This window comes from Oryctolagus cuniculus, chromosome 11 (assembly GCF_964237555.1).
Source record: "Oryctolagus cuniculus chromosome 11, mOryCun1.1, whole genome shotgun sequence".
NCBI lineage: Eukaryota > Metazoa > Chordata > Mammalia > Lagomorpha > Leporidae > Oryctolagus > Oryctolagus cuniculus.
The window spans coordinates 13,830,523-13,847,413 of NC_091442.1; the positions used below are offsets into that span (position 1 = coordinate 13,830,523).

Genomic DNA, 16,891 nt, shown 5'->3' on the forward strand with positions numbered 1-16,891 from the left:
ATTTGCAGCTATCTGGGGAGTGAGCCAGCAGATGGAAGACCTTTCTCTCTGTCTCTCCCTCTCTCTGTAACTCTACCTCTCAAATAAATAAATACAATCTTTTTTAAAATTTTATTTATTTATTTATTTGACAGGCAGAGTGGGCAGTGAGAGAGAGAGACAGAGAGAAAGGTCTTCCTTTTTGCCGTTGGTTCACCCTCCAATGGCCGCTGCGGCCGGCGCACCGCGTTGATGGCCCAAGCACTTGGGCCATCCTCCACTGCCTTCCCGGCCCACAGCAGAGAGCTGGCCTGGAAGAGGGGCAACCGGGACAGAATCCGGCGCCCCGACCGAGACTAGAACCCGGTGTGCCAGCGCCACAAGGTGGAGGATTAGCCTAGTGAGCCGTGGCGCCGGCCTTTATTTATTTCTAAGAGCGGAAGCTGTGCTAATGATGAAAGAAGCAGTGGCAGAGACCACAGGGCGGTGACAGGGTCGGGGAGGCCTGCAGGAGGGAGGGGCCGGTGGGGGGCAGGTGGACGTCCCAGCTCCAGGCTGGGGAGAAGGGAGCCGACTGTTTCTCCGCTGCAGAGCCAGGTGAGGGGCCGCTGCCAAGGGTGCTGAGGCTCCTGGGCCTTGGCTGAATCCTGGCTCCGCCCCCACCTGGTAACCCTCCAGGCCTGGCTCCGGAAAGCATCCAGAGCTGATGCACCTGGAGCTTCCCACGGAGCCCTGGGCCTGCCCTGGAACACCGCTCACAGCCACCAAGCTGTCAGGGCCAGATGTGCGCAATTACACCAGCTTCACCGCCTTGGGCCCTCTCTGGCCGCTGTCCCAGAATCCACAGGAGGACAAGGGACACACAGCCCCCTGTGGCAGCCAGGGTGACTTGCAACCTCTGTCCTCGTCCTCCACTCTGCCCTCCTGGGTCCCACCCTGAGTCCTGGGAGATTCCTCCCTTCCTGAACCGGGCAAGCAGGGGAGGGACAGACGCTCAGGGACTCCCCGCCCCCACCCCCTCCCTGAGTCAGCCTGCACAAACAAGGATTCTGTATAATTTTTTCTATTGTGGTGAGGGATTGACACAGTTTACCCTCTTAGCTCTGTTGAAGTGTGGCATTCGTGTCGCTCATTTTGCTGTACAAACGTCACCATTGTTCATCTCTAGTCATCTTGTGAACCTGGGGCTGGGGGCACCTGTCACACGCTGACCCCTCCCACCCTTGCCACAGCCCCAGCGGCCACTGTGCCACTTCCTGTTGAGTTTATCCGCGCCATGGATCTCGCTGAAGAACAGTTCCGCAGTATCTGTCCTTTTGTGCCTGGCTCACTCCCCTTGGCAGGGCCCATCTGGGGTTCACCTGCGTTGTAGCGTGTGTCGCCATTTCCTTCCTTCCTTTCTTTGGCATTGGGTAATCAATTCTTCTATACTTATTACTTTCATTGTACCTATTTATGGGGTACAGTGTGATAATCTGATATGTATAGCTAATGTAATGATCAAATCAGGTTAATTAGCATTTCTGTCTCCTTAAACATTTTTAAATTTTATTCATAATAATTATGTGTATTTAGGGGATACTGTGTGACATTTCAATAAATGTGTACAATGGATAACAATCCATCCAAGGTCATTAACATTTCTGTCTTCTTATGATTTTATGTTGGAAGACTTTGGACTCCACTCTTGTACTTTTTCTAGAAAAATGCATAATGGTTCATTATGAACAACAGTTCCTCCACCGATTTACTTCTGTTTTTAAGCTCAACGATGGGCTGCTGTTAGGCAATTTTTGCAGGCCAGATGGGGTCCGGCCTGGCCACTGTGCCTACCTCCTCCCGTATCCCTCTCTTCCGGTCCTGTGTCCAGTGCGACCACTGAAAGGGAAACTGCTGCCCAAGAGCTAACCCACACTGGGACTCCCGGCTGTCCCGTCCACGCCACCCCTGTCCTTGGTGGTCACCCTTCGGATGGCCAGCATCCCCTCCGGTCGGCCAGGAGCTGATCTGGATCCTGTGAAATCACCCTGGGAGGGAGGTCATCCGACACAGCCCGAGGCGTAGAGTGGAACCCAGAGTGAAGGGCGCTTGGCCTTGGGCTTTACCCAAGGCTGGGAATGCTTACATCAAACGGACATGATCCTACGTCTATAGCTTAAAGCAATAAAGAGCTGAATCCGTAGCTCAGATGTGTTTAAGAGCCGGGCCAGGGGCGTATGTTGTGGAGTTGCAGGTAAGGCCACCACGTGCAGCACTGGCATCCCACATGGGCACTGGTTCAAGTCCCGGCTGCTCCACTTCTGATCCAGCTCCCTGCTAATGTCCCTGTGAAAGCAGCAGCAGATGGTCCAAGGCCTTGGGCCCTGCACCCACGTGGGTGACCTGGAGGAAGCTCCTGGCTCCTGGCTTCAGATCAGCCAGCCCTGTGTGCTGCAACCATGGGGAGTGAAACAGCGGATGGAAGATCCATCTCTCTCCTCTCTCTCTCTCTCTCTCTCTATAACTTTGTCTTTCAAATAAATACATAAATATTAAAAATAAATAAAAAGGAGCGGGTCGCAGCCCCTGCCATGCCCCAGGCATGACTACCCACACTGCCTGTCATCGAGCCTGCCGCTGGGCCCTGAATCACAGCCCTGCTCCCGTGCGTTTATCACCTCTGCCCCTGGGCTGCTGAGCGGGGCGGGGACAGCAGGACTGGACGTGCAGGAAGCATGTCGCAGAGTGTGCTGGACGACTCGTTCGTGAGGGAGTCCTTGAACGTGCGGACTAACAGAGTCCTGTGGGCTCCACCCCTGCTTTTGTCCCAAACCCCACCCACCTCCTCCTGCCTCCACTGCTGCCACCCCAGCGTCCTCGTGGCCTCCTCACCGAGCTCCCATGTCCTTTCTCCCCTCTGACAGCCTCCACACAGCCGCCAGAGCTCCCAGTCACAGACCAGGCCGGCTTCAGTGGAACTAATGACATTCCCACGCAAACGACCCAGAGAGGGGCTGCGCAGAGACATGACCAGTGCTGGGGTCATGAACCCAATTCCGTTCAGATGCTCAGTCAAAAGTACACAAGCAAACAAATCTCCCATTACATCTGGGTCAAAACAGAATCCCCGGCTCCAGGCCCCTGCTTGGTTTTGCCAGGCTCCCCCCTTCCCTCGGCCCCAGCCACACACTAAGCAGTTCTCGATGCAGCGTCTCTGGGCCACCCGCTTCCCTCCACTTTGTGTAGGCCCCTGCTCATGCGCCGCCTCCTGAGGTCTCTCCTGATCACTGCCCTCATGCCCACCCTGCTTTACCTTCCTGCAAGGAACACAGCATGGCCTGCAACCACACCGCACATAACTGATTCACGCACCTGTACAGGTATTGTCCATCTCCCTTGCTACCCTGGAAGAACCATGAAGGTAGGGATTTCTTTTCTGGCCCACTGCTGTGTCCCTAGGGCCTGGAATAGTGCTTGGCACCTGGCAGAAGCTGGATGTGTATTTGTTAAATGGATGGATGGATAGAAAACAAATGCTTGAAAGATGTGACAGTGTGAGAGGAGATGGATGGATGGATGGATGGATGGATGGATGGATGGATGGATGGATACATGAACAAAGGAATGAGTGACTGCAAAGCTCAGACGGAGACGCAACCCCGGTGGAAGTGGGAAGGATCAGAAAAGTCTTCGTGCGAGATCTGGGTCAGAGACAAAACCAGGCAGGCGTTGAAGGAAAGAGTGCAAGCAAGGCAGGGAAGCCGGAATAATTAATATACACAGTAAGTAGGACACACGGTATGTTAGATGGGGCTAAGAGCTCCAGCAGCAAACAAGGTAGGAAGAACATGAGTGTTTGGCTTGGGTAAGGGAAAAAATGTGGGGACCAGCGCTGTGACATAGCGGTAGAGCTACCACCTGCAGTGCCAGCATCCCACATGGACACGGGTTCGAGACCCAGCTGTCCACTTCTGATCCAGCTCTCTGCTACGGCCTGGGAAGACAGTAGAAGATGGACCAAGTCATTGAGCCCCTGCACCTGCATGGGAGACCTGGAAGAAGCTCCTGGCTCCTGGCTTCGGAATGGTTCAGCTTCAGCCATTGCAGCCATCTGGGAAGTGAATCAGCAAATGGAAGACCTCTCTTTTCTGCCTCTGCCTCTCTGTAACTCTGCATTTCAAATAAATAATCTTAAAAAAAAAAAAGAAATTCAATCTTAAAAGTTTTTCAGATTTTTTTAAAAAAGATTTTTATTTGAGATGTAGAGTTACAGACAGAGAATGAGAGAGACAGAAAGGTCTTCCATCTGCTAGTTCACTCCCTAAATGGCCACAACAGCTGGGGTCGGACTTATCCAAAGCCAGGAACTTCTTTCAGGTTTTCCAGTTGAGAGCAAAGGCCCAAACACTTTAGCAAACCTCCACTGCTTCCCCAGGTCATAGGCAGCAAGCTGGGTCAGAAGTGGAACAGCCAGAGCCAGGACATGAACTGGCACCCAGTGCCGCAGGCAGAGGCTTAGCCTATGATGCCACAGTGCCAGCCCTAAATTCCTTTCTTTTTTTAAAAGGCAGAGCAACAGAGGGAGAGAGATAGGGGGAGACAGAGAGAGAAATAGAGAGAGAGAGATTTTCCATCTGCTGGCCCATTCTCCAACTGACTGCAACACCCAGGTCTGGGCCAAGCCAAAACCAGGATTGTTGCTGCGGATTTGTTCTGAGAGGAGGAGCACAGTGGAGGCAAGAGGTACAGAGTCACCACACAGACCCCAGGAGTCGGGTGAAAGTGGGCCAGAGGCGAGCAGCCTGCAGACTCATTTATTTCAGCTGGTACAGCAGCTTATATAGCCAAGGCAGCCAATTGGTCAAGGGGCGGTTTATGCCCTAACCAATCACAGCCTGTTGCCAGACAGTTTCCCAAGCCATCCAATCACAGCCTGTTGCCAGGCAGGCTCCGTTGCCATGTGGTTTCCAAAGCCATTCCTGAGTAACTGACGTTCACTTGCCAGTGGCCATCTTGACATGGCCTTCTCATTCCACCACACAGGATGCAGCAACCCCACCCAGATCTCCCACATGGACAGCAGGGCTCACATGCTTGGGCCCTCTTCCACTCTCTTCCTAGGCACATTAGCAGGAAGCTGGATCAGAAGCGGAGTAGCCAGAACTCAAAGACACTCCATATAGGATGTTGGGGTCACAAGCAGGGTTTAGCCTGCTGTACCACGAGCCCAGGCCCTGGGGTAGCAATCTGAGCCAGGATGTGGCCAGGGAAGACCTCAACGACAGCTTCCTCGTGGAGGTGGTGCGAAGGCGAGCACGCACAGGGCATGGGACGAAGAGTGGAAGAAGACGGAGGTGTCCAAGTCGCCCTGACAGAGATGACTGTGGGCGAGCACGTCACTAGTGTGGGGGGGAGACTCCGAGGTGCCCTCAGACAGTGGGTGGGGCTGCCCCAGCAGGCAGCTGAGCAAATGAACTCAGGGAGGACACTGGATGGAAGACACGCGGTTTTGTCAGTGCAGGTTACACACTTGTGGAAGCAGAGGTGGCTTCCAGGCACCGGCTGGTGTGGAGTCAGCCAGGCCCCTGCTCCATGCTCCCCGACCTGCAGGCTGCCCAGACCACCTCCGGGTACCCAGCCACCGCAGTGCCTCTTACAGCCTGCGCATTCACTGCCTCTTGAGCGCACTGCTCCAGCCCACGGCTCCCACCTTTCCTTCCTGTTTGTTCTGGGCTCTGGGTACAGCCGGTCTAGGCTGGCTGCACAGACCCCACAGCACTGCTGCACTCACTCCTGGGGCTTCGAGGGCGCCCTTGCCTCATGCCTGCCCTGGAGCCCAGATCCCACCCCAGGACAGCCTGAAGCCATTCAATTCACCACCTGCTGGGCTCGGTGAAAGACAGCCTGTGCCTCCGGGCAACACGGGCAGCAGCCAGGGCATAAGCAACTGTGAAGTCAGGGGAGCTGTGGTAGTGGACGGCAAGGGGACCTCGTGCGGCAGGGAAGATTTCCTGGAGGAAGCAAGGCCTCACCTGGTTTTCTAAGGAAGTGAACTAAGCAGCTGGGGGAGGGGCCAGTCGGCAGAACAGGGTGGCCTCGCTGAAGCTCCAGGACGGAAGAGGGCATGGGGCAGGGTAGGAGGGAACAAGTCACTTATTCAGGGGTGCCAGGGAAGCCACAGGAAGCGGCAGTGGGGGCATCCACCTAGGGGTCCGTTTTACAGGAGCCCAGGCAGGGGTTCCTGTAACCCTAGAAGGGGAAGCAGGCAGGGGCGGGAGCCAGCTTCGGGGTGGTCTGGGGACCTCCCACAACCTCCTGGGAGCTGCTGAAAACCCACAGGCTGGGCCAGCGCTGCAGGGCCCTCTCCGCGCTAGCCGTAGGGGTGGGGAGCGGCTTCCAGATCCCCCGAAAGCAGTGTGACTCATTCTTGTGGGCAGGGAGTCCTTGCTCAGAAACACTCCCCTCCCCGCCAGACTCCCGGAATTCTGGGAATCACAATCAGATGCAGGGGGGTGGGGTGGGGGAGGGGGAGCAGACAAGAAGAAACTTCCCGAGTTGTAGGAGGGGCCCCTTTTTATTCCACGAGCAGGAAACAGCACCCCACACACGAGGCTCTACTGAACTCCCGCGACACAGCACTGAAAATGACCGAGTTCTTCCTGTCAGTCCATCTGGCTTCAGACCCACTCTGGGCTCATGACCAGGTAGGGACAGCGCAGCCCTAGGCCCTGGCCTGCTCCAGGGACAGTCTGGTTCCAAAGCCAACACCGGGGCAAGCAAGTGGCAGAAAGAGCCCTTGGCATGGGCACGCCCCTCCCCGCAGAGCGAGCAGGCGCAGCTGCGCGGGCCTCAGAGCGGGGGCACGCCGCGCACGCGCCGGATCAGGTTGGCCAGCCTCTTGGCCAGGCCGCCGGTGCTGGGCTCCTCGATGTGGAAGGTCCTGGTGAGGAGGTTGTAGAAGGAGCCGTAGCACACGGCCACCACGGTGCACGTGAGGCAGATCACGTTGTAGGGCATGCTGAAGTCCGGCGTGGGCAGGCTCACCAGCAGCGGCTCCGTGTACAGTCGCACGAAGTAGCTGGAGCCGTCGGAGACCGGGAACCTGGGCGCAGAGGGAGAGTGAGGCAGAGTGGCCGCTCCCCCAGCCCCCCCCCCCAGCCTCATCCCGCAGCTGCACATGGCCCGGGCTCCACGCCACGGGTTTTCAAAGCTCCCTTGGCCTCAGAACCTCCCAAAGGAAGGCGCCTGACTTGAAAGCTCCACACCTACGACTGATCAGAGCGGAGCAGCCCCGTGTGTGCGTGGAGGAAGGAGAGCTGCTTGCTCGGCTGCTTCTTTGCCTGCTGTCAGCCTAAATGCCGCCTCCTCAAAGAAGCCTTCCCGGATAACCCGCTAGATGACTCCCTACTCCCCAGCATCTGCCCTGTAGGAGGGGGCAGGGGTGAGTCTGCTTTGTGCACTCAGGGCTCTCCCAAGCCTAGCACGTGGCAGGTGCTCCATGGAAGATTTGTCAAGAGAAGCAGTAAGGAAATGCAGGCCAGGAGCGCTGCCATTCTGGTTTATTCTAGAAGCATCTAGACTCACTCTGCAGCCTTTACAAACACGGAGCGCTGGGGTTCTTATGAGACTGAGCTGAATCCGCACCACGCTCTGGGAGAGCCTGCCCAGTCCCGGGGCCCAGGACGGAAGGCAGGGGTGTGGCCACACTTACAGGGTACTGAAGAGGGGGCTCTCTTCCCAGTCCACGGGCGTGCCTGCCACCACGCTGGGCACAAGGGCACTGAGGACAGATGGGCTGCAGGGAAACAGGCGGCTCAGGTTCCTCGTCCCCTCCACCAAGGGGCGAGCGGCAGAGAGGGTGGGACCGGAGGGCAGGGGCAGCAGCGGGTGGAGCCCACCTGACATAGAAGCCGTGGTTGGGGTCTGGAGTGTACTCGGTCCACTTGAGCAGGGCCCGCTCAAACTGGATGGAGACCTTGGTGACCGAGCTGGCGGGCAGCTGGATGAGCATCTCCAGCAGGTGGGGCTGCAGGCGGTCCTGGGCAGGCTGGTAGTGGATGTAACCTGCACACAGGCGAGGGCCGCCCACACCTGTCTCCCGGGGCCAGCCTAACTACACCCGCCACCCCCACTGCTTGCCCGGGGCCTCCATCTTCCCGGCAGTCTAGGGGAGGAAGCAGACTCAGACAGAGAGGCCATGTCCTGGGCAGCGGTCCCAGGACACGGTCAGCACGCGATCCATCTTCACATCACTGAAACTGGGGCACCAGACACCACACGCCTGATGGACTGTGGAGGAAGTTCACAGAACCACCTGGGAATAACTCTTGCCAAAAATATGGGACAGAAATCTAATCAAGTTTCTAAATGTAACCACCAATGCCTACGAAATGCAGGGAACGGAAGGGCACGTCCAACACCAGCACAAGGGCAAATCCAGAATGTGGAACGTTCTAGACAAGTGACCCAGTTTTTTCCAAAAAATAAGTAGCCCTGAAAAAAACAAAGGGCATGGGAGCTGTCACAGCTGAACATGGACAGGAGCGTCGCACCGATGCAAGACGTGGGCAGTGAGGACGCTGGCGGGGGAGGAGCACACGGGCACCCTCTCCTTTCTGCTCAGTGTTTCTGTAAACCCACAACCACCCTAAAAAATCCGCCTACTGACTCCCACAGAGAAAGGAGCGTCAGAGACAGACCCAGAAAATGTAATGTGAGCCCTTGTTTAGATCCAGTTCAAACCAGTCACAAACAGGAGATCAAAGGGGGAAACAGGAGTGGGAATGATGCGATTGCAGCCTTATAGCAAACACATCTAAAGAGCAGGGGAAAGAACAAAACTGACAGGAAGCCGGAGCCCCTGGAGCTGCAGGAAGGGCACGTGGGGTTCACAAGCCTGGCCTATCTGGCTGTGTTTGAAATCTCCCACACTAAAGGGTCAAAAGCAAAACACAACAGAAAACCCTACAGCACACACAGATAGGATCCAGATTCTGAAGGGGTTACAAAAATGCTGCTAAAAATAATAAAACTGTTAACCACAGGTTTGAAAATAGGGGAAGCAACAGAGGGATTTAAAGAAGACTTGGGCTGCTCGGGAGGAGATGAAATCTCTTCTTAAAAAGCCTTCCCCATATTATTAGTTTCCTCCCACACCTAAGAAAAACAAGTGCCTAACGGGAGAGCCATGCCTGGCACTCGAGAGAAAGCACTCAGCAAACACGAACCTCTCCTTAGAAAGAGGACAGAAAAGGAAGAGGGATTCTTACACCACACCCCTTCACCCAGGGCAAGGAGGCGCACACCCGTCCACCCCTTCTCTGCCCTGAAGAGCCTGCGGCTCGGCACAGAGCCCAGGGCTGAGCGGCTGCAGAAGCTGAGTGAGAACGTGGGAGCCGCTGCCTGCACAGCCCCATCAGAAGCACCAGTGCTCTGCGTGTTCATCATTTCTGCTTCATCGATCACTTCTGGAACTAAACCTGACTCTGTGCCTCTGGAGCTTTTCAGAGGATGAGAAGTGCCTTTGGTGGACCCAGAGACAGAATGAGTCGGGGGGCTGGGGGCCCTGGCTCGGGACTCACTTGGCTTGTTCTCCTTGCCCTTGGACGTGATGGTGAGCGTGTGCACGTAGAGCCGCAGGTACCAGGGCACGGTGTCCAGCAGCAGCACGGGGAAGGCGCGGTACGGGTGGGCGTTGTAGAGCAGTGTGCTCAGCTCCCCCTTCTGCAGCCCGTAGCCACTCACGTAGCGCTGGGCATGCAGGAAGGGCACCGGCGGGGCCTCTGTGTGGGGCAAAGTCGACAGTGAATCGTTCCTCAAGCAAGGGGCACTGCCACCCAACCCCCGGACCACGTTCCGAGTTCCAGGCCACGGAGTAGATGGCGAAAGTCCCGCCCTTGGAACAGGGAGCCCAGGGCTCTGGAATCCTCCTCATCCTCCCCAGCCCACAGGTGACGAGGAGAACACGGCTGCTACCGCGAGTGTTTACTAAGGGCGCGTGCGCCCAACACTGTGGCCCAGGTGCTCTCGGGCTGTCTTGCCCTTTTCCTTGCGAGCACTGAACACGATCACAATGAATTACCTGATGCCTGGCTCAGCTAGTGAACATGTTTCTTTTAAAAAAAAAAAAAAAAAATTTGATTTGTCTGAAAGCAGAGTGACAGAGAGAGAGAGAGAGAGAGAGAGATTCACTCCCCAAATACCGTCCCCAGCCAGGACTGGGCCATAGCAAAGTCAGGAGCCTAAAACTCCATCTGGGTCTCTCCAGAGGTGGCAGGGACTCGAGTACTTGAGCCATCACCTGCTACCTCCCAGGATGCATCAGCAGCAGTGGTGGGTCAGAAGCGGACTAGCCAGCACTTGAACCAGGCTCTCCAACAGGGGGTGTGGGTGTCCCACTGGGGGCCAGCCCACTGAGCCACAGTGCTGGCCCCAGCACTACATTTCATGAATGCAGAGACTTCTTTCTTTTTTTTTTTTTTTTTGACAGGCAGAGTTAGACAGTGAGAGAGATACAGAGAGAAAGGTCTTCCTTTTCCATTGGTTCACTCCCCTAATGAGTGCTACGGCCAACGCTGCGCCGATCTGAAGCCAGGAGCCAGGTGCTTCCTCCTGGTCTCCCATGGGGTGCAGGGCCCAAGCACTTGGGCCATCCTCCACTGCACTCCCGGGCCACAGCAGAGAGCTGGCCTGGAAGAGGGGCAATCGGGACTAGTACCTGGCGCCCCAACCGGGACTAAAACCTGGAGTGCCAGCGCCGCAGGCAGAGGATTAGCCTAGTGAGCCACGGCACTGGCCACGTTAATTTTCATCTCGCCCAATCCATTAGGTCTTACTGTCCTGCTTTTCAGATGTGGACACTAAGGCTCCAAGGGGCCCTGGGCTCTGTATCAGAGCGGGTGAAGTTCGAGTCGGGAGCGCCTGACCCAGAGACCTGGGCCTAAACACATCCTTGTGCTCTCAGCAGACAGAGCTGGGAGCCGCCCCCCCCCCCCCCCCCCGCAGCAGTCTCTGCAGCGCCTCCCCCCCCACTCACCGCTCTCTGGGGGTCTCTTCCACTTGAGCTGGAGGTTGAGGCTGCGGGAGCTGTTGATCAGCGCTGTGTCGAGCAGGTCGTAGACTGCGTAGGTCTTCCGGCTGCCCAGGATGACGTCCTGGTACGTGGTGGTGGGGGGAGGGCTCACCTCCAACGGCTCATTGTTCTGGGGACACAAAGCAGGGCTGACAAGCAAGCAGGGGGCAGGCCGGCCTGGGAGAGGGGGTGTTGGCCGGAGCCCTGGTACCTGGTTGTAGCTGGTGATGTCCACATACACTCGGCTCTCTGAAGCCAGGGGGCAGGGCTCGGTGAGGGTTCGGGAGAACATCCGGAACAGGGACCACTCTGAGGAGCAGACGGGGGGCTGGGCAGGGGCCGGGGTCAGGCCTCGTGCACACGGCGGCGGGGGCGGGGCGGGCACAGCTTACCTTTCTTCCCCTGCCCCGTGACGAAGGCATCAAAGACAACCGAGAGGGTCTGCCTCAGCTCCCAGGAGACGCGGGTGCAGCGCGCATTCTACCACGAGGGCCAGACGGCGGGGGTGAGGGCGCCCCAGGGGCTCCTCCTGGACTCAGTCCCTCATTCACCTCACACCCATCGATTTGCTATCAGTCACCACGGAGCACGTGACCTGTGCTAGACCCTCCTGACAGCTTTATGGGCTTCGACTTGATGAACGATCCCGACAACCCTGGGAGCTGACTCTACTATGCTCATGTGACAGGAGAGCAAACCAGGCCAAGGAAGACGACACGTCTGCCCAGCTCGGGCCAGCTGGCCAGGGACCGGGCTGGCACTGCACCCGCACCGCTACTGTTTTCAACCACAGCGCTCTATGACAAAGATGTACTGAGTGTTCACCAGGCAACCTTTCCTGGTGCGTGGCCAAATAATCATCGCCCCATCTACCACTTCCTGCTCGGCCCGAGCCAGAAAATGGGCCACGTGCGTACCTGCGCTTTCCCCCAGAGCCCCCGGAGGGCACCTCTGCCCCGGCCCCGTCCCCCACGACCTACTCTGCAAATGGGGCGGATGTGCACGGCCTGGGAGTGGTAGCTGGTGTGGAACAAGCGGTCCGCCTTCAGCAGCACGGAGAGGCCTGCCTGGAGGAGGTGAGACGAGGTGAGAGGCAGCACCCTGCGGGGCGAGCCTGGCTTGGAGCAGGTTCGCTCCGATGCCCCTGGCTGCCAGCCTGCCAGGGGGCGTCTGCCGATTCCCTCCCCGCGCTGGTGCCCCAGCCCTGCCCACACTTGCGATGCCCCTGGCTGCCAGCCTGCCGGGGGGCGTCTGCCGATTCCCTCCCCGCGCTGGTGCCCCAGCCCTGCCCACACTTGGCCTCACCTTGGAGCTACAGGGCAGCAGCTTCTTCCATGGGGTGAGGTTCTCGGTGCAGACAACCTCCCGCGGCAGCACGGCATAGCGCAGGAAGTAGTGGTCAGTGTCTGCGGGAAACACAGTCCACAGGTGACAGCGGCCCCACGTGCTCCCCGCCCACCCGACAGTCGCGGCTGGGACTCGGCCTCCGTCCCCCGAGAAGGAGGCAATGCGGGGACAGCACAGGCTCTGGAAAACTTCTGCTGGGGCCTGCAAACCCGGGGCTTGAGGATGGAGCCCAAGCCGGGGAGGGAGGAGACGAGGGGCCCAGAGGCCACGGTGTGGGCAGGCGGTGCAGAGGGCGAGGGCGCGGGGCTGTCTCACCGTTGGCCAGCCCCAGGGGCTTGAAGGAGGCCGTGGGAGTGACCGTGTTGGTGGAGTCGATGAAGTTGAGAGAGGCGCAGAAGATGCCCGAGAGGACGTTACTGAGCTCCTTCCACGACCTGTCCACACTGCAGGAAACACAAACCCACTCACTGGCCCGGGCTGCCCCCCCCGTCCCCCACCAGCCTGCAGCTGGCTGCCAAGCGCACGGTAGCAGGAGGCTGCACGCTCACCCACGAGGCCACATGGAGCGGGACATCACTCAGTCCACGTCCTGGTCTCCCCTACCTATCACCTCCTCCTCACGCTCCTCTGGACATCCCTGCACCCCCCAGGTCTTTGCTAAGACTCTCCCTGCCCCGCTCACTCTTCTCTGCCCACTCCAAGGTGCAGCTCCAGTCCCAGCCCCTCCTCCAGCACGGCCCCCTCCTGGGAGATGGCACCGGGATCCTGTCCTGAGCATCCCCAATTCCCAAATGGGCTGGGAGCACCTTGAGGTCATCTCTCTTCCCCCACACCACCAGGATGGCGCCCACGGCTCAGAGCTGAGCTCAGTTCCCTGAGCCTCCTGTGCGTGCCCAGCTGGACAAAGCAGCCCACTTCCCCTGTGAATACCCTGGGCAGGGAGGCAAGCCCTGGTCCTACGCCTCGGGGTCAGGCCATGGGGGGCGGTCTGCTATCAAAAACCTCACTGAACAAGGAGAAGGCCCCCATTCTAGGACCCCGCAAAAACACCAAATTAATTGTGTTCTTAGAGGAATATCAAAAGGGATTTGCTCCCTAATTAGTAATACAAGTAATAAATTGAATAAGTACTAGAATTCGAAACATTATAGGCAATAAGGGGCAAAGGAGAGACAGGGACAGCAGAGCAGATAGAAAAAGGAAAATTGAAGAGTGCCAGAGCTCAGAGAGACAGCCTCCTCGGAAGGTGAGGGTCACCGGCTGCTCCTCCTCTGACAACGCCTCAGTGCCGGCTGTGGTTTCTGATAATCCACCATTCACAGCTTTTCAATCACTCCCATCTGAAGGACTGGGGACTGAAGCCCCAAAGTTCCACCCAAGTCATAATTACACTTCCACTGGAATGCCTAACATTGACCAACACAGCATTTTAAAGTTTTCCCATGTCCACAGTACATTCCAGGTTCTTGGTCTCCCGAAAACCGAGAGCCTGAGCACGCTGGAGTCCTGGTCCCACCAGCAGCTGGCGTCTCCAGCCTCCAGGCCCTACCACTTATTGCCCCAAAATTGACGACACCTGCCCTACTGATTTCCTGTGGCAGGACTAGGAGGAAGTCAGATGCAGTTCCCATCCCTGGGCCTCTAACAGTGTGTTTACCCCTTACCCATGAGGCCCACACTGGCAACTTCTGCACAGAACAGTTCTTCTCCAGACAGCAGAGCAGTCATTGCGTCCAAGAGCGGTAACCAGCCCTGCCCTCTCCCAACCAAAATAATCCCTCAAACACAGAAGCCTAGCATCCTGCGGGCCAACACATTACCTTTACAAGTATGGGGTTGGGCACAAAGTGCAGTGGTTAAAGCACCACTGGGAATGCCCACATCCCACATCAGAGTGCTGGTTTCAAGTCCAGGCTCTGCTGCCGCCTCCGGCTTCCTGCTAATGCACACGCTGGGAGACACCAGGTGACGGCTTAGGTACCTGGGTCCCTGTCGCTCACCTGGAAGACCGAGACTGAGCTACAAGCTACTGGCTTCAGCCAGGTTCAGCCCCGGCTGTTGTGCGTATTTGAGAGCAAACCAGGAGATGGGGATTTCTATGTCTCTTTACATTTTAAATATTAAAAATAAAATGCATGACTGCCTTTTAGAAAGTTGTCCAGTTTGCCTGTTTCCTGCTGCTTTAATATCCAAACACACGTCAGTGGTTTCACATCTGCTGGTACCTCATCATCTAGAAGCATCAGGGGCAGGAAACCAGAGGATGCCACTCCCTGGTGATACCATTTCTTATTCCCAGCAAGGCTCTAATCCCACGGAGTCGCGCGGACCGGAACTGCTGCCCACCCCCTCCGTGACCTGCAACAGGACCCGAGGTGGCCACTCACTCAGTGACAGTGTCCTGGAACCAGACCCAGAGCTCTGCGCCCGATGGGGCCTGCAGGAAGGGGGACCCCCAGTATCGGGTCCTCCAAAAGCCCTGCGTGAACGACAGGTGCAGCTCGCGGAGAGAATACTTGGCGATCAGCTGCCCCAGGGCTTTGGGGAAGAGCCTGTAATGAGACGCTGGGGAAGAGGGAGCAGATGAGCGACGACCCCTCCGCGTCGGGACCCGCCCCCAAGGCTCGCCGTCACCTCCCACCCCCCAAGCAGGTGCCACAGAGATCTCTTTCTGCGGCCAGATATCTCCTGCACACCTCGTTCCCTCTGCAGCTCCGAATCCCAGCGCGTGCGGAACTGGAAGGTGGCGGCCACGTCCCCGGAAGGCAGCGGGGTGATAACGAGCTCCTCCCGCAGGGTGTCGCGTGGGGGCTCTGCCTGGCTCCAGCCGCCTGGCCCCAGGAGCAGCAGCACCAGCAAAGCGAGCGGCATGGCCGCCGCCATGCCAGCGGCTGCTTCCGCCTCCCAGCAGCTCCCGCCCCCACGAAAGGCCGGCATCCAATAGGAAGGGCGCGTGAGAAGTGACTTCCGGTGTCGTCCCGGAAACCCGAATGCGATTACCAGAGCTGCTCGCTCGTCAGGCCGCCTGATTCCCATCTGGTCTTAGTGGGTTTAAGGGGGCGCTGAGGTAACACCAAAGCGGGTAGTGGCGAGGCAGGGAGCTGGCTTGAGAAGCCACTGCCTTCCAGATACTTGCACCCGCCAGGAGGTGCATGCTAATAGGGAGCGATGCCACTACCCTCGTGTCCACTTTATATTTGAGGAAAGTAACCGAAAAAGGTCATTTTTGCGAGGGCACGGAGCGGGGCTCATGCCTTCCTCGGCTTCCAGTGTCTGCAGGTACCCGGTCCTAACCCGAGCCAGCTCCCCATTGGCTCTTTTGCCATGCAACTTTTCAGACTTGAAAGAATGAGCACCTGATACAGTGAGCATATTTTTGGCCATCACCTAGATTCTACCACTAACAAACATTTTACCATACTCGTGTTTTATCGCAGATCTGCCCATGCATCCGTAAATCCATCTTACAGTTTGCTGCATCTCAATGTAAGCTGTAGACATAATTCAACTTCCTCTGAATAATTCAGCATGGGGCCAGCGCTGTGGCGCAGTGGGCTAATCCTCCCCCTGCAGCACTAGCATCCCCTATGGGCGCCGGTTCGAGTCCCAGCTGCTCCTCTTCCGATCCATCTCTCTGCTGTGGCCTGGGAAAGCAGTGGAGGATGGCCCAGGTGCTTGGGCCCCTGCACCCACATGGGAGACCTGGAAGAAGTCTTGGCTCCTGGCTGCAGCAATTTGGGGAGTGAACCAGTGGAAGGAAGACCTCTCTCTCTGTCTCTGCCTCTCACTGTATGTAACTCTACCTCTCAAATAAATAAAATCTTAAAATAATTCATGCAGGCATTTCATTAACTGGGGTTCCATGTTTACATTTTTTTCTGATGTGAAACTCAAATACAGTGAAATGAGTGAACCTGATGTGCACATTGAATTTTGACAAATGCATATACCCATGTAACATTCCTGAAATCCTAAAAAAGTTGGCTAATGTCTCTTCCTATTTAGCCCTGCCTCCCCTCCACTTTCCAGAGATGACCACTGTTCTATCTTTTTCCTCTAATGTTCTAGAACTAAATCTATAAATGAAATTATCACATGCATGATTTTTGTGTGAGGCTTCTTTCGTGGGAAGACGGTTTTGGAGAATCATTCCTGTTCTTGGATGTAATCGCAGTTTTTTGTTTTTATGTATTCTGCCGATGCACATATGAACTCTTTGAAGTTTTCTTATTAAGAATGATAGTGTTGTCTGTACAAGTTAAGAGTGTCGACACAAATTTATCATATCCTATAGGCATGTGGAATTGCTGGATTAAAGAGGTGGTGTATTTAATTTTTTTTTTTTTTTTTTTTTGACAGGCAGAGTGGACAGTGAGAGAGAGAGAGAGAGATAGAAAGATCTTCCTTTGCTGTTGGTTCACCCTCCATTGGCCGCCGCGGCCGACGCGCTGCGGCCGGCGCACCGCGCTGATCCGATGACAGGAGCCAGGAGCCAGGTGCTTTTCCTGGTCTCCC

At 56.7% G+C, this 16,891-nt stretch overlaps 1 protein-coding gene across 2 annotated transcripts; it reads right to left on the bottom strand.

The window, feature by feature from the left end:
- Positions 1-6,513: 6,513 nt before the first annotated feature.
- Positions 6,514-15,296, bottom strand: PIGT (phosphatidylinositol glycan anchor biosynthesis class T). 2 transcript variants are annotated; one of them, XM_002721231.5, is made up of 12 exons: positions 15,073-15,296; positions 14,764-14,941; positions 12,692-12,819; positions 12,335-12,435; positions 12,010-12,096; positions 11,422-11,509; positions 11,241-11,338; positions 10,994-11,159; positions 9,540-9,740; positions 7,857-8,022; positions 7,670-7,753; positions 6,514-7,060 (listed from the first exon to the last, which is right to left on the bottom strand). In XM_002721231.5, the coding sequence occupies exons 1-12, from the start codon at positions 15,257-15,259 to the stop codon at positions 6,808-6,810; spliced, it is 1,737 nt and encodes a 578-aa protein (XP_002721277.4). In that variant the 5' UTR covers positions 15,260-15,296; the 3' UTR covers positions 6,514-6,807. The 2 variants fall into 2 exon arrangements, with proteins under 2 accessions (XP_002721277.4, XP_008272987.2); XM_008274765.4 differs by lacking the exon at positions 14,764-14,941.
- Positions 15,297-16,891: the final 1,595 nt, after the last annotated feature.

What these genes read in the sequence shown, in the direction of transcription:
- PIGT (XM_002721231.5), bottom strand. Translation starts at nt 15,259, where the DNA reads ATGGCGGCGGCCATGCCGCTCGCTTTGCTGGTGCTGCTGCTCCTGGGG. An exon ending in TTCCAGGACACTGTCACTGA is followed by an intron (nt 12,820 to 14,763) that starts GTGAGTGGCCAC and finishes TGTTTCCTGCAG; the next exon opens with TGTGGACAGGTCGTGGAAGG. An exon ending in ACATCACCAGCTACAACCAG is followed by an intron (nt 11,160 to 11,240) that starts GTACCAGGGCTC and finishes TTGTGTCCCCAG; the next exon opens with AACAATGAGCCGTTGGAGGT.